This window comes from Plectropomus leopardus, chromosome 8, assembly GCF_026936395.1.
Source record: "Plectropomus leopardus strain MGB_pleo_1.0 chromosome 8, ASM2693639v1, whole genome shotgun sequence".
Classification (NCBI taxonomy): Eukaryota; Metazoa; Chordata; class Actinopteri; order Perciformes; family Serranidae; genus Plectropomus; species Plectropomus leopardus.
Genome location: NC_142183.1, coordinates 288,501 through 312,531, shown reverse-complemented (window position 1 = coordinate 312,531; position 24,031 = coordinate 288,501). Strand labels below are relative to the sequence as shown.

Below are 24,031 nucleotides of genomic sequence, written 5' to 3'. Positions count from 1 at the left end.
AAGTTAACAAGTGTGTGCTTTTAATTTCAGCAGTCAAAAAAATAAAAGATTTAAACAACAAGAACACAAAAATCAACCAGCAGTGCACTTACAGTGCTTTACTTAATAAAAGACCCACAATTATTACTGTCAGTCTTATTAGACACTTACTGAGTTACAGCCACTCAGCTTTTTTGGCTTCTTTTGAAGTTTTAGTTACATGAAAATAAAGCATGTTATTATTTCAGCATCAGCGTTTATTTACTTGGTTCTTTCTATTTAGCTAAAACTGCCACCTCCTGTTTATAACAATATTGTTAGCTAGTTATGGGTTGAATTTAAGTTTTTATCGCCAACAGGAGGTCAGATGAGACTAAACAATGAGACGGTTAGCACAGAGCTAACAGCGGCTTCAGACTGAAGAGAAATCATTTCAGACGTCAAAAAATCGCTATAGGCGAAGACGATGATTTAGAGGCGTTAAGACCGAACAGAGAACCCAAAGGTTTAAAAAATAACCTTCGGGTTATTTGTTTGTTCATCTGTGCATCACAAAATGGCGTCAGTAGTGTAACTGCGTCGGTAGTCTAACTGTGTCAGTAGTGTAACTGTGTCAGTAGTGTAACTGTGTCAGTAGTGTAACTGTGTCAGTAGTGTAACTGTGTCAGTAGTGTAACTGCGTCAGTAGTGTAACTGTGTCAGTCGTCTAACTGTGTCAGTAGTGTAACTGCGTCAGTAGTGTAACTGTGTCAGTCGTCTAACTGCGTCAGTAGTGTAACTGTGTCAGTCGTCTAACTGTGTCAGTAGTGTAACTGTGTCTGCGTCAGTAGTGTAACTGTGTCAGTAGTGTAACTGTGTCAGTAGTCTAACTGTGTCAGTAGTGTAACTGTGTCAGTAGTGTAACTGTGTCAGTAGTGTAACTGTGTCAGTAGTCTAACTGTGTCAGTAGTGTAACTGTGTCTGTGTCAGTAGTGTAACTGCGTCAGTAGTGTAACTGTGTCAGTAGTCTAACTGTGTCAGTCGTCTAACTGTGTCAGTAGTGTAACTGCGTCAGTAGTGTAACTGTGTCAGTAGTCTAACTGTGTCAGTCGTCTAACTGTGTCAGTCGTCTAACTGTGTCAGTAGTGTAACTGTGTCAGTAGTGTAACTGTGTCAGTAGTGTAACTGTGTCAGTAGTGTAACTGTGTCAGTAGTGTAACTGTGTCAGTAGTGTAACTGCGTCAGTAGTGTAACTGTGTCAGTAGTCTAACTGTGTCAGTAGTGTAACTGCGTCAGTAGTGTAACTGTGTCAGTAGTGTAACTGTGTCTGTGTCAGTAGTGTAACTGTGTCAGTAGTGTAACTGTGTCAGTAGTGTAACTGTGTCAGTAGTGTAACTGCGTCAGTAGTGTAACTGTGTCAGTAGTGTAACTGTGTCAGTAGTGTAACTGCGTCAGTAGTCTAACTGTGTCAGTAGTGTTACTACATAGCATATTCATAATCATATTTAAACTTCGTCACTCCGTAGGTTTACACGATGTTAGAGAAAGTGGCGTTATTGTGTCGCTGTGACTAAAACTGGACTTTTTAAATGCATGTTAGTGCCTCTGAAAACAGACTAACACACCCAGATAATTCGATTAAAAATCGATTTCCTTCTTCATTTAACACCTCAGTCCGACTTTAACTGGACTCGGTGTTCTGCGCGTGCTCCTGGTCACCGCGCCGGCCTCCCTCGGTGGTTAGAGATAGGGACTGTTTGTTATTTATCAGGGGTGAAGGGCTGCTGTAAAACTGGTCAGGATTTTTATTAAGTATGCACTGAGGAGAGACTAAACTGACTAATTTTGGCTGAAGTTAGGGACATACAACTTGAAAAGGTTGTATTTTATATTCATATTATATATATTACATATATATTATTACATTTATTCTGAAGCTAGGTGATTTCCTGCTGTGGATGCAGTGAAAGATATTTTTACCACCTGAAACATCAAACTGAGTGTAAATGTCGACTATATCTGAATATTGTCTCCAGCAGCTGATGGAGGCAGCAGCTGATGGAGGCAGCAGCTGAGCAGCAGAGAAGCAGCTGATGGAGGCAGCAGCCGATGGAGGCAGCAGCTGATGGAAGTACGTCAGTGACAGTGAAGGAGTGATGATCTGTTTGAGCGACAGTGTTTGTATTCATTCAGGTGTTTGCGTCGGTTAACAACGATCCAAAGCTAATACCAGTTAAACTGTAACTCAAACTAGCGTTCAGACGTGACGATGCTGAGCCGTGCAGCATCTTCAGGTACTTATCGCAGGAGCAGCCGTGTGTCGACCGTCAGCGGACAGAAATAAAAACAGCCCGGTCAGAGTGATCAGAGGTCCTCGTCGTCCTCGCTGACCATGGTGTCCAGTTCCTTGTCTTTCCGCTCGGCGCTCTCCGTGACAAACTCCCTCTGCTGCTCCTCCAGCTCCCGCAGCTCCCCCTGCAGGCGCTCCAGGTGAAACACTCGCCGGTTCCTCAGCAGGCGGCCGGGGAACGGGTTCATGTCGTTGAAGGCGATGCCGGTCAGCCTCCTGCATAAGCAAACAAAAACATTGAACAGATTTATTAACGTGACAAGAAAAAGACCGTAAATATCTGCAGAGTCTGAGATCTGCACTAAACCTCATCAACTTCACAGAACCAGAGAAGAAAAATGTCTCCTGATGCCACAACTTCAGCTCTTTTATGACTTGATGACAAACAGGCCGAGCGGCAGATAATGCCACTGAATCTATAATATTCACAATTAACCCCTTAGTGACTGTTTGTCTCATTTTAGTCTCTTGTCCTCCTTCATGCTGTGAGAATTGTGTGTGTGTTCATGCATGTGTCCTAAATGTAGTCCATCACAAATATCAGAAAAAAGGCTTTTACAAAGCCAATAAAAAATTCCGAAAGTAAAATGTAACATCAAATGTCTTGTTTTGTGTGACATTCGAAAGATGTTCAGTAACGACACAAACGCAGTTCACCACAACTGGAAGCATGAAATGTTTCTAAAACAGGAGAAGAAGCCGATGAGCCAAATAAGAAGAAATGCCCATAAAATTAGCATTAAATTATTTTTAAAAAGTCCAAGAAATTATCTGTAAATTACCAAAAAGCAAAGAAAAAAATGCCTGACATAATAATAATAATAGTTTTATCAAAAAATGTTAAATGGTAATTCAGTTTTTTATATACTCACATCCCTGTATATTATTGTTATTATTTTTATCATTTTTAATTTATTCTTAGTGGCCTGTGAGGAGGAGGGCTTTTCTGAGGGTTTTTGCATTTAAAAACAAAGTGGCATCATGACAAAAACAAAGACAAGACAAATTTAATTAATGAATATTTGATATTCCTGATTAGGAGATTTAAATACTTGTGTCTGTGTCTGAACGCAGCACGAGAAAAGTGATGCTGATGCAGGTTTCAAACGATTAATGCTGCAAATTTACGTTTACTCAAAGCAGAAAGAAATCAGATTAAAGAGTCGGTTTTGAGAGTGCTGACGGATATTTTTCTCCCACAAACATCACTGGATTAGTTTAATACTGAAGAAATCTTAAATCATGAAGATTCTCAGGTGAGGCTGAGCTCCAGCAGGTGGCAGCATCGCAACACTGACGATAAATGAATAAAAACACCTGTGGAAATAATCCCACATCATGACGCGTGGGCCGAGGTCAGGTGGTTTTACCTGCCGTCGGAGATGGTCTTGGTGAAGAAGCGCAGGTACTGGTACATCTCCACGCTGTCGTGGATCTTCAGGATGTCGTCCTCTTTGTATTTGAAGAGAGCGAGAGCGTACCTGAAGATCACCTGCAGCACCAAGCACACAGGTGATTTCTCAGGGACTCCAGTTTCAATATACAACATCATTTTTCTGTCTTCTACTGCTGCACTTTATTTCTTCTTTTAACATAAGACGACATATATTGAAACAATGTTGGTTGTTGAAACTGATATAAATAAAAACTGATTCAGATGTTTTGATTTCATTTAGATCTTTTCAGAAAATAAAGTTTTTAAGACTCAATGTGAGACAGAAGTCACTGTTTGAAATTACGCTCAGAAAAAGCAGTTAAAATAGCTCCACCTCAGCAAAACGAATACTTGATGATATTTTTCTATAAAGTCAACATTTTTTTCTTTTTGTAAACTGGAGTTAACAGGAAATATAAGTACAAGTATAAGTACAATAACTGAAGGAGATAAAATTTAATATTAAAGAACATTTAACCACCAGAGTAAAACAAATACTAATGACTCCTAAAGTCATTTTACAACATAGTGTTGATATTCATGCAAAGTGAGAAAATAAATGCAAAAGGAGGACAATGATGTGAAGCAGGGACACGTGTGCAAACTGTGGACATTTATAATGTTTAATGTGTTTATAACGATGCCTTTTTACTATATATTATTGATATTAATGCAAAATGAGGACATTATAAAAGTGGGGGCGTAATTAAAAGTTTGGACGTTGATGCAAAGTGAGGACATTTTTGGAAATATGTTTTCAGGGCTGTGTGTTTGTTTTAAAATGTATTACAGCGGTGGCGTGTTTTGGTGTTTTTGGTGTTGGGTACCTTGGTGCCCTCGTACAGGAAGGCGTCCCACAGCGGCAGCAGAATGTCACTGGGCAGACTCTCCACAAAAATCACCAGGAACCAGTTGAAGGTGATGAGAGACACGTCGATGCTGTACGCCTCAAAGTGAGCCGCCAGTCTGGGGAGCTTCTCCGCCAGGAAGTCCTTCAGCACGCGCTGGTCCGCCTGAACACACAGTGTCGTCAATAACACTGATCAGTCAATAACACTGATCAGTCAATAACACTGATCAGTCAATAACACCGATCAACCAATAACACTGATCAACCAATAACACTCATCAACCAATAACACTGATCAACCAATAACACTGATCAGTCAATAACACTGATCAACCAATAACACTGATCAACCAATAACACTGATCAGTCAATAACACTGATCAACCAATAACACTGATCAGTCAATAACACTGATCAACCAATAACACTGATCAGTCAATAACACTGATCAACCAATAACACTGATCAACCAATAACACTGATCAATCAATAACATTCATCAACCAATAACACTCATCAACCAATAACACTGATCAGTCAATAACACTCATCAACCAATAACACTGATCAACCAATAACACTGATCAACCAATAACACTGATCAGTCAATAACACTGATCAACCAATAACACTCATCAATCAATAACACTGATCAGTCAATAACACTGATCAACCAATAACACTGATCAGTCAATAACACTGATCAACCAATAACACTGATCAGTCAATAACACTGATCAACCAATAACACTCATCAACCAATAACACTGATCAACCAATAACACTGATCAGTCAATAACACTGATCAACCAATAACACTGATCAACCAATAACACTGATCAGTCAATAACACTGATCAACCAATAACACTGATCAGTCAATAACACTGATCAACCAATAACACTGATCAACCAATAACACTGATCAACCAATAACACTGATCAACCAATAACACTCATCAACCAATAACACTCATCAACCAATAACACTCATCAACCAATAACACTGATCAGTCAATAACACTGATCAACCAATAACACTCATCAATCAATAACACTGATCAGTCAATAACACTGATCAGTCAATAACACTGATCAACCAATAACACTGATCAGTCAATAACACTGATCAATCAATAACACTCATCAACCAATAACACTCATCAATCAATAACACTGATCAGTCAATAACACTGATCAACCAATAACACTGATCAACCAATAACACTGATCAGTCAATAATACTGATCAACCAATAACACTCATCAATCAATAACACTGATCAGTCAATAACACTCATCAATCAATAACACTGATCAGTCAATAACACTGATCAACCAATAACACTGATCAATCAATAACACTGATCAACCGATAACACTGATCAGTCAATAACACTCATCAATCAATAACACTGATCAGTCAATAACACTCATCAATCAATAACACCGATCAACCAAAACCACTGATCAACCAAAAACACTGATCAACCAATAACACTGACCAGTCAATAACACTCATCAACCAATAACACTGATCAGTCAATAACACTCATCAACCAATAACACTGATCAGTCAATAACACTCATCAATCAATAACATTGATCTCTGGTTCTGTTTTTACTGGCATAAAACAGCAGTTTGTGATTACGAGGTCAAAGGTTAAAGTGTAATCAGACTGGACGTTTGTGCCACACACACACACACACACACACACACACACACACACACACACACACACACACACACACACACACACACACACACACACACACACACACACAAAGAGAAGGACTATCTAAACGTGTCCTGACCTGAGAGGCCACCAGGTTGGTGGTGTAGTAGTCCTGAGGCATGACGGCCTCCACCACCGCCACCAGACACCAGAAGGCGTCCTCTTCACTCTGAAGGACCAGCAGGGCGATGGCCGCCACCCTGAGACACGTCACATGACACGTCACATGACACGTCACATGACACAGACAGTGTGCAGCAGTTCAACCCTTTAGGACTGTTTGTTATTAACCCTTTAGGCCTGTTTGTTATTAACCCTTCAGGGACTGTTTGTTATTAACCCTTTAGGCCTGTTTGTTATTAACCCTTTAGGCCTGTTTGTTTCTAACCCTTTAGGCCTGTTTGTTATTAACCCTTTAGGCCTGTTTGTTATTAACCCTTTAGGCCTGTTTGTTATTAACCCTTTAGGACTGTTTGTTATTAACCCTTTAGGCCTGTTTGTTTCTAACCCTTTAGGCCTGTTTGTTATTAACCCTTTAGGCCTGTTTGTTATTAACCCTTTAGGCCTGTTTGTTATTAACCCTTTAGGCCTGTTTGTTTCTAACCCTTTAGGCCTGTTTGTTATTAACCCTTTAGGCCTGTTTGTTATTAACCCTTTAGGCCTGTTTGTTATTAACCCTTTAGGCCTGTTTGTTTCTAACCCTTTAGGCCTGTTTGTTATTAACCCTTTAGGACTGTTTGTTATTAACCCTTTAGGCCTGTTTGTTATTAACCCTTTAGGCCTGTTTGTTATTAACCCTTTAGGCCTGTTTGTTTCTAACCCTTTAGGCCTGTTTGTTTCTAACCCTTTAGGCCTGTTTGTTATTAACCCTTTAGGCCTGTTTGTTATTAACCCTTTAGGCCTGTTTGTTATTAACCCTTTAGGACTGTTTGTTATTAACCCTTTAGGCCTGTTTGTTATTAACCCTTTAGGCCTGTTTGTTATTAACCCTTTAGGCCTGTTTGTTATTAACCCTTTAGGCCTGTTTGTTTCTAACCCTTTAGGCCTGTTTGTTATTAACCCTTTAGGACTGTTTGTTATTAACCCTTTAGGCCTGTTTGTTATTAACCCTTTAGGCCTGTTTGTTATTAACCCTTTAGGCCTGTTTGTTATTAACCCTTCAGGGACTGTTTTGGCTCATTTTAGTCTCTTTTCTTCTTCCTGTTGTGATAACTGTGTGTGTGTTGATGCATGTGTCCTAAATGTAGTCCAGATTGTGTATTTGTGTGTAATCAGTGAATTTGCAGCTCAGCTCCTACAATAAGTCTAAAATACACTGTGGAAACTAAATAGTTACATTCAGACTGTTCAGGTCCAAAAATGCTCCATTGAAACCCATTCAAACTGACATTTTTGATCCCACAGCCATCAGAGCAGAAAAACAGGACTTGTATTATTTCTGGGTGTCATTCTGGGCTTTTGACTCTGAATTTGTCATTTTGACTATTTTCCACCTGATGAGGTCATTTTGACCATATTTGGCATCTGGAGGAAATACATGCTATTTCCACTAGGTGACCTGTCACAGTCAATGTAGCTGCTGATCACTGACATATCCCAGACTGTCGGCAGCTACACTCACACACTGACATATCCCAGACTGTCAGCAGCTACACTCACACACTGAGCACGCTGGGTGGATACTGAAAATATAATAATGTATTATTTGCGGGGGGGGGGTTTCTCATCTAAAAACATAGAGGCATCGTGAAAAAAACCTGGCATTTAAAGGGTTAAAAATTCTGAAAACCAATGAATATTTAATATTCATATTCATATTCAATTCATATTTAGGACTGATGTTTGTTAAAAATATCTCACAGAAAGTAGAAAATCATATTAATATATAATATTTTTGTTATTACAGCCAGATTTTGAAAAGCACCTTTTGTGTGCAGAGCAGTGTGATAATAATGTATGATAATAATGTATGATAATAATGTATGAAAAATCAATTTTGCTGCAAATGATTGTCATAATCCAGACTGTGATATAAAATAAAATAAAGAAAATCTACCAAAACTGAAAATAATTCATTTTTTTGTGTGTTTTTTTTTTTTGTTGACCTGGCATTTAAAGGGTTAAAATTATGAAAACTAATGAATATTTGATATTCTTCCTTGAGTTATGAAAATTAACTCAAGGAAAGTAGAAAATAAAATAAAGTGTAATATTTTTGAAGCTTGATTTTGAAAAGTGTATTTTGTGTGCAGAGAGACACGAGTGTGTTTAATCTCAAAGCGAGCACTAAGGGGTTAATATCACAGAAACAAAATCAGGACATTTTGGACAATATCTTGTGTGTGTGTGTGTGTGTGTGTGTGTGTGTGTGTGTACCTGTTGAGTCCCTGACAGTAGCCAATGGCCGGGTTCTGCCAGGAGAAAGCCAATAGGATGCGGCGCAGCTGCTGGAGGGCGGGGCTAGAGGGAGAGGAGAAGTGCTGATTGGTTGTCAGGGTGCGGTGGAGGTCCAGCTGGATCTGTCTGGAGGCCGAATGAGGAGACATTCGACTCTTCTCACACAGCTGGAGACACAACAGCTGGATTACTGAGACACAGTGGACAGGTGTGGACAGATATGGACAGGTGTAGATCAGGTCTAGACAGATATGGACAGGTGTGGACAGGCGGACGTACCTGCTGGTAGCGCTGTGGGTGGCGTTCTCTGATGGTCCTGGTTCTGGCTCGGACCACCCAACGCCACACCCGCTGGCGGTACTCCTGGGGGACGCCGCTTCGCATCAGAAACTTGAGCTCTGGTGAGGGACAGAGATCATCGTCCAACCTGCCGGCGAGGTACTGAGCCCAGCGACTCAACAGGGGACGCTCTCCACTCTCCTGCAGAGGGACACCCAGAGACGGACTTAAATACAGGTCCACAGGTGCACAGGTCTCTAGGTCTACAGATGAGCAGGTTCTAAAGGTGTGTAGGTCTACAGGTCAACAGATGTTAAGGTGTGCAGGTTCTACAGGTGTGCAAGTTTACAGATGTAAAGGTGAACAGGTATACAGGTGTGCAGGTCTACAGGTATACAGGTGTGCAGGTCTACAAGTCTACAGGTCTACAGGTGAACAGGTCTACAGGTGTGCAGGTCTACAGGTATACAGGTGTGCAGGTCTACAAGTCTACAGGTCTACAGGTGAACAGGTCTACAGGTGTGCAGGTCTACAGGTATACAGGTGTGCAGGTCTACAAGTCTACAGGTCTACAGGTGAACAGGTCTACAGGTGTGCAGGTCTACAGGTATACAGGTGTGCAGGTCTACAAGTCTACAGGTCTACAGGTGAACAGGTCTACAGGTGTGCAGGTCTACAGGTATACAGGTGTGCAGGTCTACAGGTGTGCAGGTCTACAAGTCTACAGGTGAACAGGTCTACAGGTGTGCAGGTCTACAGGTCTAAAGGTGAACAGGTCCACAGGTGTGCAGGTCTACAGGTCTAAAGGTGAACAGGTCCACAGGTGTGCAGGTGGGGGTTCAGACCTGGTGCAGCAGGTTGTGCGAGCGGATCTCAAGCGCCTGAATCTTTGCCAGCAGCTTCATGTCCTCCACCTCGTAGTCGGGGATGATTTTGAATCCGTACTCGTCGTGGTCTCTGAGGACACAAAGGACACAATCATTGGACCGGGTGTCCCTGTCACTCCGTCCTCCAGGTGCACAGATCGTCCTGGTTTACCTGGCCACGCTGAGCTTGAGGATGCTCTTCAGCTCCCCCTTCAGAGCGTCCTCGATCATCTTCTGCACGGCCGCCCGCTGAACCGGATCCAGAGATTTAGTCTCCTGCAGCTGCCGCAGGACGCCCAGGTAGCGGCTCTCCACCTGGCAGTTAGTGGCCTCCAGGTAGGCGCACTGCAGCCAATCAGAGGACAGGAAGCAGAGTTAGAGTGATGGAAGCGGGCCCCAGTACTCCCAGTGCTCCCAGTGCTCCCAGTGCTCCCAGTGCTCCCAGTGAGACCCACCTTCACCATCAGGCTCTTCTCCTGCTCTGAACTGGTCCTCCACAGTTTGGTCAGCTGGTAGATCTCAGAGTTCAGGAACTTGTTCTGGATCTTGTAGGCCTCGATGTCGTCCTGCAGAGACACAGAGACCGTTTGAAATCATGGAGGACTGAAAGCCACAAAAATAAATAAATGAAGATTTGTCATTCTCCTCATTTTACTCATCAATTCATTCATTCTCATATTGTTCTGCTTATTTATCTATTGATTATTTTCCACTTTGTGTATAATGTCGCCTGTTTATTTAATTTCCCATTTAATTTTCCATTCTATCAATTTAGAAATGTTCATATTTTTCTGCTTATTATTTTACGCACTATTTTCCACTTTGTGTATAATTTCCCCAATTTATTAAATTTCTTATTTAATTTTCCATTTTCATTCAGAAGTGTGTTTTTGTTTTTGTTATCTTTTCTTCTGTCTGCCTGTGGATCCTTTTATATCCTCATCATTTCTGTTTGTGTATGGACTACAAACGTTTTCAATGATGCCAAAGTGAATAAAAACTGGATGCGTCACAGGTTCGATGCCCTGACAGGAGAACGCGTCCTGCTTCACCTTGAGGTTCTCGATCTCCTGCTGAAGCTGCCTGAAGGTCTGAGAGTCTGAGCCGCCGCTGGACGACATGCAGGAGGTCACCTGATCCGACAGCTTTATGATCACCTGACAGGAAACAGCATTCAGTGAGTAACAGGCATTAACCCTTTCACACCTGGATCCACACTGAGTTTCCTTCAGGCAGCTTTCGCGTGCGTTTTAGAAAGTTGGTTTGATTTCTTTTGAAAACACGAGAGGGAAAGAAGAAATGTCACGCAAACTGCAAAATAAAGAAATAAATCTATAAAAATGTTGCCTCAATAATACCGGTGGATCCAGCACATCTTCAGAAGTGAATAAATTTCATTAGGAACACGGAAATGTAACATACTGTTCACATGACCCGTGTGAGTCACAGTGGCGTATGACTCAGCGGGTAACCACAGCCAGCGAAACGTCCTCAGTGGGACGATGGCGGCGTGTTGGTCCTCAGGTGTGAGCTCACCTCCTGCTTGGCGTTGTTCTTCTCCGTCAGCAGCCCGATGTTCTCCTGCAGCTCGGCCAGCTGAGCGTCTCTCTGTGCCAGGCTCCTCCTCGTGGCCTCCGCCTCCGTCTTCGCCTCCTCCAGACGCCCGCGCAGGTCGGCCGCCTGACGCTCGCGGTGCCGCAGCAGCTCTAGACGCTCCTGTTCGCCCTTCTCCGCCAAAAACTCTGCGCAGGTTCTCTTCTCCAGCTGAGCCGCCTCCAGGGCTTTATGGAGGATCCACACCAGCTCCTGGACTCGACACATTATCGTCATTACTCTTATGATTAGTTTCATTTTTTATTCATTTTCATTATCTTTGCAGCCTTTGTCTGCACTTTTGCTATTTTTAATGGTGACTTTTGTTTACATCTTTTTACCCTTTTATTGTAAATTTGTATCCTTTATTATGTTTTTCGGTTTTATTGCTCTGTAAAGCAATTATTGTTATTATTACTACTAATACTATTATATATTATATCAGTTATAACTCTTCTTCTTGTTAATATTACTATTGTTAATAATAATAACAATACTATTATTATTATTATTATTATTGGTATTATTATGATTATTATAACCACCACTACCACTATTATTATCATAATTCTTATTGATGTCATTCTTGTGACATTACTGACATCACAACAGCAGATCTGATGAGCCACATCAGGGTAAAAATCACTAATCAGATCAATAAAGCGTCATTAATCCGATCACTGAGTGACTGATCACCTTCTGCGCCTTGACCTCCTCCATCAGCATGTGTTTCTCCTGCTGCAGCGTCTCCGTCCGAGGGGCCGTCACTGTGGACGACCTGCGATTCTTCGTCTTCCTGTGGCGTCTGTCGAACAGCGACGGCGACTCCCTGCCCTCCGTCGGGGACGCCAGACCTGCCGGCTCAGCCAATGAGAGGGGAGGGGGCGGGGTCGCAGGCTCAACTGGCGTCGCGGGAGCTGGAGCTGAAGTGGGACAGAAGGGGTTAAAAACGACACAAATCAAGTTAAAAAGAACGTGTGACTCCATAACACCGGAGAGGAGACAGAAATGTCCAAAACTATCTGATAAACGGCACTGCAGGGAAGGGGAGACATCAGGGTTCATGCACACATGTTCCAATAACTTTCCAGGACTTTTCCAGGACTTCAAGGCAAAAATTTAAAGACTACAATTCTCTGAAACAACAATCAATACTCCTTATGTTTTTTTTTTTACTTTTTCGCTAATTTTTTTTCAATTTCTGGTGATTTTTGAAGAAGACATTTGAGTGATTTTTAAAAACATTTTTGGGACAATTTTTGAAGAAATTATTTTGTCTTTTTTTTTTTTAAAAAAAAAAACATGGATGGGGGTTTGGAAGGGATGTTCTCAAAAACTACCAATAATGACAGCATTTATCGAAGCAAGAAACTGTAAGAACACAAAATATTGTTGGATTTTTTAATTTAATAAATTTTTCAGTTTTTTTCAGGAACGAATGAACTTTGAAAAATCCGTTTTTGATTTTGTGGTGAACTGTCCCTTTAAAGCTGCCGTACCTGTGGAGCTGCTGGTGTCTGCGGCGTTCAGGGGAACAAACGGCGAAGCGTCAACGTGAAACACGCTCTGACTCCACTCCTGAGACGACCTCTTACGCAGACTGTGGACTGAGTTTCTGCACGCGCACACACACGCACGCGCGCGCACACACACACACACACACACACACACACACACACACACACAGAGGAATGACAGGTTTGGTCCTGAAACACCAGGGATCATGGGAAACGTAGTCTCAGTTTGCTCATGATCAGAACGTGCACTTGAGGTCACTCACTGGATCTCGATGAGCGGGTGTTTGAGCGACATGTTGGCGAGCGGCCCCCGCTGTGACGGCGCGTTCGCCGCCTCCTCTCCGACCAAACCCAGCGGGCTCTTCAGCACCGGCAGGAAGTCGTCTGCAGAAACAGGAAACAGAACCAGCCGATCTGAGTCTGATGTCACCTGGACCCTTTTCTATATGAATGAATTATTTTCATTTTAAATGAATATTTAAAGACTCGGATCCCTAATTTCTGAGGTTTACCATCATGATAAAAAACAAAATGTATTTATGTCTATTTCAATATCAAATAATTATTGTTCATTCCTTTTTTAGTATTATAATTACTTTTACTGTGTGTGTGTGTCACTGTGTGTGTGTGTATGTGCACTGTGTGTGTGTCACTGTGTGTGTATGTGCACTGTGTGAGTGTCACTGTGTGTATGTGTATGTGTGTCACTGTGTGTGTGTGTATGTGCACTGTGTGTGTGTCACTGTGTGTGTGTGTGTGTGTGTGTATGTGCACTGTGTGTGTGTCACTGTGTGTGTGTGTGTGTGTGTGTGTGCACTGTGTGTGTATGTGCACTGTGTGTGTGTGTGTAAGATAATCCTTTATTAGTCCCACAGTGGGGAAATTTCCAACATTGCAGCAGTAAAGGGATAGCAAAATAGCAAGATAACTGTGCAAAATAAACTATATTAATAAATAAATAAGTACAAAAACGTGCAGGATGAAGATGAAGGAAATAAGCACAGAGGACGACATAAACAAACAATATATACAGTATTTAAACTCAACTCAACAGTTAAATAAAGAATGTTCACAGTTGCATGAGTGAAAGTGAAATTGCACTTGTGGCATTAAGCTGTACAGGTGGAGTCAGTTATTGTTGTGTGTGGTCTACTGGGAGCAGAGCTGGTTGTGCAGTCTGACTGCAGCAGGGAGGAAGGACCTGCGGTAACGCTCCTTCACACACTTGGGGTGAGGCAGTCTGTCACTGAAGGAGCTTTCCACTGCAGTCAGGGTGTCATGCATAGGGTGGGAGTCGTTCTCCAGCATGGATGACAGCTTAGCCGTCATCCTCCTTTCTCCCACCACCTGCACTGAGTCTAAGGGGCACCCCAGGACAGAGCTGGCCTTCTTGATAAGTTTGTCAAGTCTCTTCCTCTCAGCAGTCGTGATGCTGCTGCTCCAGCAGACCACTCCGTAGTAGATGGCTGATGCCACTACAGAGTCAAAGAAGGTCCTCAGGAGTGCTCCCTGCACTCCAAAGGACCTGAGTCTCCTCAGCAGGTATAGTCTGCTCTGACCCTTTTTGTAAAGTGACGTTGTGTTGATTGAACAGGCCAGTTTATTGTTCAGGTGAACACCCAGGTACTTGTAAGAGTCCACTATCTCAATATCCATTCCCTGGATGTTCACCGGTGTCAGAGGGGAGCGTCTGCACCTGCGGAAATCCACCACCAACTCTTTGGTTTTCCCCGCATTGATGTGGAGGCGGTTCCGCTGGCACCGGTCCACAAAGTCCTGAGTCAGTTCTCTGTACTCACTGTCGTCCTCATCTATGATGAGACCGACAACTGTGTATGTGCACTGTGTGTGTGTGTGTGCACTGTGTGTGTGTATGTGCACTGTGTGTGTGTGTGTGCACTGTGTGTGTGTGTGTGCACTGTGTGTGTGTCAATGTGCACTGTGTATGTGTCACTCTGTGTGTGTGTGTGCACTGTGTGTGTGTATGTGCACTGTGTGTGTGTCAATGTGCACTGTGTATGTGTCACTGTGTGTGTGTGTGCACTGTGTGTGTATGTGCACTGTGTGTGTCACTGTGTGTGTGTGTGTGTGTGTGTGTCACTGTGTGTGTGTGTCACTGTGTGTGTGTATGTGCACTGTATGTGTGTGTGTCACTGTGTACGTGCACTGTGTGTGTGTGTGTGTCACTGTGTGTGTGTGTGTGTCACTGTGTGTGTGTGTGTGTCACCGTGTGTGTGTTACTGTGTGTGTGTGTGCACTGTGTGTGTATGTGCACTGTGTGTGTCACTGTGTGTGTGTGTGTGTGTGTGTGTGTGTGTGTGTGTGTGTGTGTGTGTGTGTGTGTGTGTCACTGTGTGTGTGTATGTGCACTGTATGTGTGTGTGTCACTGTGTGTGTGTGTCACTGTGTGTGTGTGTGTCACTGTGTGTGTGTGTGTGTCTGTGTGTGTGTGTGTCACTGTGTGTGTGTGTGTCACCGTGTGTGTGTCACTGTGTGTGTGTATGTGCACTGTGTGTGTGTGTATGTGCACTGTGTGTGTGTGTGTCACCGTGTGTGTGTCACTGTGTGTGTGTGTGTGTGTGTGTGCACTGTATGTGTGTGTGTCACTGTGTGTGTGTGTGTATGTGCACTGTGTGTGTGTGTGTCACTGTGTGTGTGTGTCACTGTGTGTGTGTGTGTATGTGCACTGTGTGTGTTTGTGTGTGTCACTGTGTGTGTGTGTGTGTATGTGCACTGTGTGTGTTTGTGTGTGTCACCGTGTGTGTGTCACTGTGTGTGTGTGTGTGCACTGTATGTGTGTGTGTCACTGTGTGTGTGTGTGTGTATGTGCACTGTGTGTGTGTGTGTGTGTGTGTGTCACTGTGTGTGTCATGTGTGTGTGTGTGTGTGTGTGTGTGTCACTGTGTGTGTCACTGTGTGTGTCACTGTGTGTGTCACTGTGTGTGTGTGTGTGTCACTGTGTGTGTGTTTATATCTATATTCGTTTGTCGGTGTTTTGTCTCATTCAGCCGCCTGCAGCTGATGTTTTCAGAGTGACATCACATCCTGTGTGCAGCTTCCTGCTGATGTAACCGATGAGGGTAAAAACGTTTTTTTTATAGTCAGTTTAAACTGTCAGTAAGTCGAGAAATCCTCCACGTGGTTGAGCCAGATTCAAAACATTTCACGAGGAAGATCAAATTGATCAAACTAACAAAAAAAGAATCAAATATCATCAATAGTATGATATTTAAAGAATAATAACAACAGATGAGACGTGTTAGAGATGAAACGGAGAGTTAGCATTAATTAAAGAGTCTTTGATTTATACTTTCAGTGTCAAAACTGCTGATAAAAATGGTCATTTAGAAATGTTTCTCAGCACGTGCAGATCAGCTGACACTTGAAAACATTTTAATCTTTCACTGTTTCACCTCACAGAGCTGCAGTTTGTTAATCTGCTGCTGGTTCGTTTAAACTGCAGCTTTTGTTCCTCTCTATTGTTGAATTTCTCACACACACACTTTTCTCTATGGATTTATGGACGTTTTTTCTGGTTGACAGCAGAGAAAATAATATCTATATTAACTCGAGTACATTTATTAGACAGCAGCTGCAGTTGCTGGTTACAAAACATGTGATCGACCTATAAATCGTGGTGAATTATTCCAGATTATCAGTTTTAGACGCCTTAAGACACCTTTCACAAGCACTTAAAACTCAGAAACTTGAGAAAATTATTTATTTTCTCTCAGAAACACAGTTAAAAAACATAATGAGCAACTCGACAAGCAATGTCTCACAAACTGTCAAAAAAAATGAGTAAATGCTCGCAAAGAAATGATCTGAAAATTAGCCGAGGGGGATTATTATATATTAAAACAAAAATTAAAAAAGAGGGAAAAATGTCCTGAAAACTACATTTAAAATCCTCTTGATTATATATTTAAAACTAAGTTACAGAGAAAGAGAAAATATATATATATATATTTTAGTACTTTCTTGAGGTCATTTTCTTTCTTTCTATTTTTCGTTTTTAATTTTTAAAAATATTTTCTGGTAATTTTCTTGGGGATATATATGTCTGACTTCTAGCTATTCCTTTTCAGACACTGTACTTTTGTTTTTTATTTTTTATTTTTTTTGGTTCAACTAAAATGAAATGAAAATGAAATTGTTCTGAAAATAAGGTGGGAGAGATTATTGGATATTTAAAAAAAAACAGGGAAATGTCCAGAAAACTGTATTTATAATTTCTCTTAATTATATTTTAAAATCATGTTACAAAAAAAATAATTTTATCACTTTTTTTTTTAGATCATTTTCAGTTTGTTTACTTTTTTTCACTTATTTTCAGGTAATTTTCGTAACTTTTTACCAGTTTCCTGCTAGTTTTTGGGCCATTTCTTGTTAAGCTGCTCTTCGCCCTATCCCCGTGTTTTTGACAGAAATGTTTGCTCAGATTTCAGAGGGTTAAAAACCCACGCAGGCGTCTGCAGGAACTGTGGCTGATCAGATCGGCTCAAAGCTCTGCAGGAATTCACACGAGTTCACCAAAATGTGAGCGCTAATCTGAGAGATTAAAGAGGAAGAAGTGCACAAATAATAACCACAATCTGAGAATAAGGAAAAACGGACAGCTGGGTTTTGTAATAAGAGTTTCTGAGAAACACTTTGCCTCTCTTCTCTCTGGTTAACCCTTTGATACTTGAACAAACCTGAAACTGCAAGAAATTAGTAAAACATAAAAACAATTACAAAAAAAGCATCCAAAAAATAAATAACCAAAAAAAGTAAATATATATGTATATATAATTGTAGTTTTCTGGACGTTTCCCGTTTTTATAGGAGATGAAGATGGAGGTCAATCTAAAAATACCTCCATCTTATTTTCATTTTCTAAGCCGACAGCCGTTTCTCATTTTTTGCAGGACATTTGAATGAAAAAATGAATGAATGAATGAATGAATGAATGAATGAATGATTTTGTCGAACCCAAAAAAACAAACAGAAAACATATTACAAACACACAAACAGAACAGTTTCTCACTTTTTCTTTTAACACATATATATTATCTCACCAAATTCACAAATCTCTTGCCAAGTTGCTCATCAGCTTTTTTCCACACATATTTTCGAAGAAATCAAACCAGTTTTCGGAGGTTTCAGAAGTTTAAATGTTTGTCAAAGGCATCTGAACGCAACACGGAAAACTGGCGCCGATGTGGCCGTTAAAGGGTTAACAGGAAATATGAAACGAAGTTTGTGAATCAGAATCTGTTTCTGGAGAAAAGTGAGTCACGCTCTGTGATTAGTCAAACGGGGGGTTAACACGGGACACGCCCACTTCCTGCATGACCAAAAAAGAGGGTCGAGACCATGAGGAGGACGGGGAGGACGGGGAGGACGGGGAGGAAGAGGAGGACGAGGAGGACAAGGAGGACGGGGAGGATGAGGAGGACGAGGAAGACGGGGAGGACGGGGAGGAAGAGGAGGACGAGGAGGACAAGGAGGACGGGGACAACGGGGACAACGGGGACGAAGGGGATGACGGGGATGACAGGGTGGACAGGGTGGACAGGGTGGACAGCTGGACGCTTCAGGAAACTCCGAGTGTCAAATGTGCGAGAAGAGTCATTCTGGGTTTGTCCACATTGGGACATTTGATTTTAACCCTTGAAACTCTGGGCAGTTTGTGGAGAGGACAAACTGTTTCCTGTGTTAAAAAAACCAAGGCAGAAAAATTAGGATTGAACTGTAAAACTGAACATTTTTGGTCAGAATTAGCTTTATATATTTATTTTTCCTTTAGATATTTACTTTTATTATGTATATTCAATATTATATAAATATATCCCCCTTCTTATATATTCATATCCTAGATTTTTCTCTTGGTTATTAATTCTCCTTTAGATATTTAATGTGTTTATTTTTCTTCCTTTTTTTAAAATCTTATTTTGATTATTTTCACTCTTCTTTCAGTATTATTCTTACATTTACTATCATGTATATGTAATATTATATCAAAATGTCCCTCTTATCATATTCATATCCCGTATTATTTCCATTTTCTCTCTTTTCTTTTGCAGCTGCAGAGGCGCTGCACCTAAACACACAGCCGAGTCAAATCAAATAATGCATATTAAAAACAGAAGGAAATCATGCCTGATCATTTCTTTTAAAAAGTCTGACTTAGTTTGCATAGTTTGCTGTTGCGCCTGAGTGATTCGTGACTTCCTGTCTGCAGCCGCTTTCACACAAACGAAATATACAAGAGCAGATGAAAAAGCAACACAGCAGACTCTGTGCGTCACCTGGAGCGCTGTTGTTGTTGTTTGTCGGGTCCGGACAGGCGGACGTCTGTCGGTGCTGCCAGCGCTTCACCTGCAGCTGCTGCAGCCAGTACAGCATCAGCTCCTGAGTCACAGCCTGCAGAGGTCAGAGGTCACATCAGAGCTGCACAGGTGGGGTGAAGAAAAGGTGAGTGGGACAGATTTTAGACTGCCTGTTTTGGACAGATGCGAATCTCGTTACCTCACAATCTGATGCCGATTCATACGTCTACGATGCCATTTTTAATCAATAATCGATGCATTTTGATGCAACAACATTTTTTATTTCTATAGCTATATGATTTATTAGGGGTGTAAATCATCGGTTTTATCCTAACCCTAACCCTAACCCTAACCCAATATTATATCGATACTTTGGACAACGCCACGGTGTTTTCCGATATTACAAAGTCTGCCACGATATGATTTTGATTGGATTTGATTTAGGGGCCTGCGATTGATATGGGTCGATATTATCTGCTCATCTAACACAGTCGGTTACAGGAAATCTGCCAACACTTTCTTTGCTTTTGGCCAGAAAAGATAAAAACAACATAAACACCACTGTGAATAATTCAAACTGGTTCATTCTGTTTCAAATGCTTTCTGGAAAAACATTTTCATTTTAATTCAAACCAGGATCTTTTTTCTGAAAACTTCAGGTGTGTCTGACTAAAAGACAAACTTCTCCCAAAATCCTCCAAATGAGGACTGACAACAAGGTCTTCTTAATAAAATGAACGCATGAATTTACAATATTTAAAATAATACAAGTCCTGTTTTTCTGCTCTGATGGCTGTGGGATCAAAAATGTCAGTTTGAATGGGTTTCAATGGAGCATTTTTGGACCTGAACAGTCTGAATGTAACTATTTAGTTTCCACAGTGTATTTTAGACTTATTGTAGGAGCTGAGCTGCAAATTCACTGATTACACTCAGATACACAATCTGGACTACATTTAGGACACATGCATCAACACACACACAGTTATCACAACAGGAAGCAGAATAAAAAGTGCGTAAAATGCACCTAACTGTCTCTAAAGGGTTAATGACTCATCCTTGATTATAATGGTTTGTGAGGTAGCATCAAGGTCCCAAAAAACAGAAAACAGAGCTAATTTAGTATAAACGAGGTCAGAGCAGGGTCACCAAAAACAAGGATTTTCTGTTATGTTCAGTTACATTTAAAACCTTTAAATTCATTAACGTCACCTCTATCACAGAGCAGGACGCCCTGGGACCGTCTCCTCACAGTGAGTACAGACTAACAGGACTTTGTGGCCCCTACCTTGAGTACAAAGGTGCGCTCAGGGGTCTTGATGTGGAAGGTGCCCTTCTCGGCCTTCAGCGGGTAGGTGAAGGTGGCGCTGCAGAGCTCCACCCGGCCCAGCGGCGTCACGTCCTGTGGCGTGCGGTAGTAGAACAGCTGGTTCCTCTTCTCCTCGTAGGTGAACCAGCGCTGCTTCCAGGCCCTCAGGGGCCCCCCCTGCTTCAGCAGGAAGCCACACAGTTTGGGTTCACCTGAGGAAGAAACCAGAGGGCGGGGCCACACCTGGTCCCTGAATGCCTCCATGGTGGGAGGCGGAGTCTGGACCGACGGAGTCTGGACCGACAGAGTCTGGATGGACAAAGTCTGGGTCCTGGCTTCAGGCAGATGAATAATCAAAGGCTGAACCTGAGGAGCAGACTGAGGAGCCTGCTGGGAGTTCAGGTGAGGAGGAGGAGGATCATGGTGGTTCTGCTGGTTTTTGGATTGAGAGTCGTGGCGCTCAAGCTCCTTCTGGTTTTGTTTGTCGCAGGTTGGCGTTGAAACAGGTAACTCCTTCAGGGGAGGAGGAGGGTCCTCCTCAGGTCTCTCCTGGGTTTGGTGGTTCTGAGAGTCATTTGGTTTTTGTTCACATTTTGGACAAAAAAAGTCTTGCTGTGTCTTCTGATCTGTGTGAGGAGGATTTGGTTTTTGTGGACCTGGTCTAGTTGAAGGAGGCTGATCTGGTTCTGGTTGACTTTTTGGAGGAGGACTGTGTTTTGTTATCTGTTTTTCTGTTAGTTTTTGTCGCTCTACAGGTAGAAGATCTGGTTTCAGCTGATTTGGTTTAGTTGGAGAACTCAGATGTTTCTCTGCAGGACTCTGCCGTTTCTCAGTGGGATGCTGGTTTTTCTTTGCAGGGCTCTGTTTTTTCACTGCAGAACTCTGTCGGGTTTCTGTAGGACTCTGGTAGGTCTCTGGAGGATTTCGGTGGCTCTTTGCAAGACTCTGGTGTTTTGTTCCAGGACTCTGGTGTTTCTCTGCAAGATTTTTGTGTGTCTGTACAGGACTCTGTTTTTTGGCTGCAGAACTTTGGTGGGTCCCTTCAGGACACTTTGGGGTATCTGCAGGACTCTGTGGGATCTCCTCAGGACAGTTTTGGGACTCTTCAGGACTCTGGTAGATCTCTGTAGGACTCTGCTGGGTCTTGTCAAGACTCTTTGAGGTGTCTGCAGGACTCTTTTGGGTCTCTTCAGGACATTTTGAGGTCTTCTCGGGACTCTTTGAGGTCTCCTCAGGGCTCTTTGGGGTCTCTTCAGGACTCTTTGGGGTCTCTTCAGGACTCTGTGGGGTCTCTTCAGGACTCTGTGAGGTCTCTGCAGGACTCTGTGAGGTCTCTGCAGGACCCTGTTCAGGACTCTGGTCTTCCCGGGTCTCTGGTCTCAGACTGACGGGGTCTCTGGTGTGCTGCTGGTCCTCGTCAGAAGCTGAGATCCAATCAGCCGGGTGAAGCGTGAGGTCGTCAGCGCAGACAGGAAGCCGGCGAGACGAGGCAGCGCTGGGATTTCCTGCCGAGCTGCTTCCATCCATCCTCCTAAAAAAAGAAAACAGACGAAGAAGAAACGTAACGGACGTCAGAGAGGAAACGGACCGCAGGAGCATTTAACCCTTTAGAGCCCTTTAATATCACAGACCGCTGAGCACAAAAAGAGCTTTTCAAATCAATTATATGATTTTAAACTTTATTCTTTTAACTAACATCAGACGTAACCATAAATACCAGTTATTTTATCAATGTTCAGGATTTTAACCCTTTAAATGCCAGTTTACTGTCATGATGCCGCCATGTTTTTAGGTGAAAAAACAAAAGATTAATTCTCAGTCTCCTCCTCCTCAGTGTGTGAGTGTAGCTGCTGACAGTCTGGGATATGTCAGTGTGTGAGTGTAGCTGCTGACAGTCTGGGATATGTCAGTGTGTGAGTGTAGCTGCTGACAGTCTGGGATATGTCAGTGTGTGAGTGTAGCTGCTGACAGTCTGGGATATGTCAGTGTGTGAGTGTAGCTGCTGACAGTCTGGGATATGTCAGTGTGTGAGTGTAGCTGCTGACAGTCTGGGATATGTCAGTGATCAGCAGCTACATTGACTGTGACAGGTCACCTAGTGGAAATAGCATGTATTTCCTCCATATGCCAAATATGGTCAAAATGACCTCATCAGGTGTGAAGAATGAAAAATGCACCAAACAGTCTCTAAAGGGTTAACAGAAAGAGGAGCCTCTGTATCTATACACTGTTCTTCATCACACTGTTCTTCATCACACTGTTCTTCATCACACTGTTCTTCATCACACTGTTCTTCATCACACTGTTCTTCATCACACTGTCCTCCACTTCATATTTTGCATTATGAGAACAGTCAGCTGAGTGAGGACATTTTGTCTTCGTGTCCTCACAGATCAGTTTGAGGGTCCGGTGGAGGATTTAGGGTTCAGGTCAGGATCAGGTCCAGGTCCAGGTTTTACAGAAAGCTTTATGGTCAGTGAGGGTCCTCAGAAGTCCACAGATGTGTGTGTGTGTGTGTATGCGTGTGTGTGTGTGTGTGTGTGTGTTTGTGTGTGTGTGTGTGTGTTTGTGTGTATGCGTGTGTGTGTGTGTGTGTGTTTGTGTGTGTGTGTGTGTGTGTGTGTGTTTGTGTGTGTGTTTGTGTGTGTGTGTGTGTGTGTGTGTGTGTGTGTGTGTGTGTGTGTGTGTGTGTGTGTGTGTGTGTGTGTGTGTTTGTGTGTGTGTGTGTGTGTGTGTGTGTGTGTGTGTGTGTGTGTGTGTGTGTGTGTGTGTGTGTGTGTGTGTGTGTGTGTGTGTGTGTGTGTGTGTGTGTGTGTGTTTTGTGTGTGTGTGTGTGTGTGTGTGTGTGTGTGTTGAGCAGGGTGTGGGTGTTACAGTCACTTCCTGTCATTATGTCTCATTACTGTGGAATAATGTCCTCTGAACGTGCAGTCTGAGTGTCACAGAAGAAGAAGAGGAGCTGGAGTCCTCCACAGCTGCAGAGCTGTGTTCATATTAAAACTGTCAGTATATCAAATCATTTTATAATTATTATAATAATATATAATAATATATCATCAACTCCGGTACTGAGGGTTTTTAGTGAAACAGCTCCAGCTTAAAATAAAAAATAAAAAAAACTCAGTTGAATTCTTTCTACCAACATTTAACCCCTTAGAGTATGTTTGGTGCATTTTACGCGCTTTTTATTCTTTTGATTTTTTCTGATAATTGTGTGTGTGTTGATGCATGTGTCCTAAATGTAGTCCAGATTGTGTATTTGAGTGTAATCAGTGAATTTGCAGCTCAGCTCCTACAATAAGTCTAAAATACACTGTGGAAACTAAATAGTTACATTCAGACTGTTCAGGTCCAAAAATGCTCCATTGAAACCCATTCAAACTGACATTTTTGATCCCACAGCCATCAGAGCAGAAAAACAGGACTTGT

The 24,031-nt window shown here is 42.2% G+C and overlaps 1 protein-coding gene across 5 annotated transcripts in view; it reads right to left on the bottom strand.

Annotated features, from left to right (window-relative positions):
* Positions 1 to 3: 3 nt before the first annotated feature.
* tbc1d2 (TBC1 domain family, member 2) overlaps positions 4 to 24,031 on the bottom strand; it is a 27,482-nt gene continuing 3,454 nt past the window's right edge. For 4 of the 5 annotated variants that reach the window (XM_088080681.1, XM_088080683.1, XM_088080684.1 and 1 more), the window contains 16 exons: positions 20,582 to 22,133; positions 19,273 to 19,387; positions 13,243 to 13,363; positions 12,962 to 13,077; positions 12,159 to 12,385; positions 11,406 to 11,675; positions 10,922 to 11,026; positions 10,325 to 10,435; positions 10,042 to 10,214; positions 9,849 to 9,960; positions 9,004 to 9,204; positions 8,704 to 8,891; positions 6,407 to 6,527; positions 4,571 to 4,756; positions 3,679 to 3,800; positions 4 to 2,524 (listed from right to left, as the gene is read on the bottom strand). In XM_088080681.1, coding sequence (XP_087936807.1) covers positions 2,323 to 2,524; positions 3,679 to 3,800; positions 4,571 to 4,756; positions 6,407 to 6,527; positions 8,704 to 8,891; positions 9,004 to 9,204; positions 9,849 to 9,960; positions 10,042 to 10,214; positions 10,325 to 10,435; positions 10,922 to 11,026; positions 11,406 to 11,675; positions 12,159 to 12,385; positions 12,962 to 13,077; positions 13,243 to 13,363; positions 19,273 to 19,387; positions 20,582 to 22,129 — 3,918 coding nt within the window. In that variant the 5' untranslated portion in view covers positions 22,130 to 22,133 and the 3' untranslated portion in view covers positions 4 to 2,322. Of the gene's footprint in view, positions 2,525 to 3,678; positions 3,801 to 4,570; positions 4,757 to 6,406; positions 6,528 to 8,703; positions 8,892 to 9,003; positions 9,205 to 9,848; positions 9,961 to 10,041; positions 10,215 to 10,324; positions 10,436 to 10,921; positions 11,027 to 11,405; positions 11,676 to 12,158; positions 12,386 to 12,961; positions 13,078 to 13,242; positions 13,364 to 19,272; positions 19,388 to 20,581; positions 22,134 to 24,031 lie in introns of those variants that run through there. The other variant, XM_088080685.1, reaches the window with a different exon arrangement.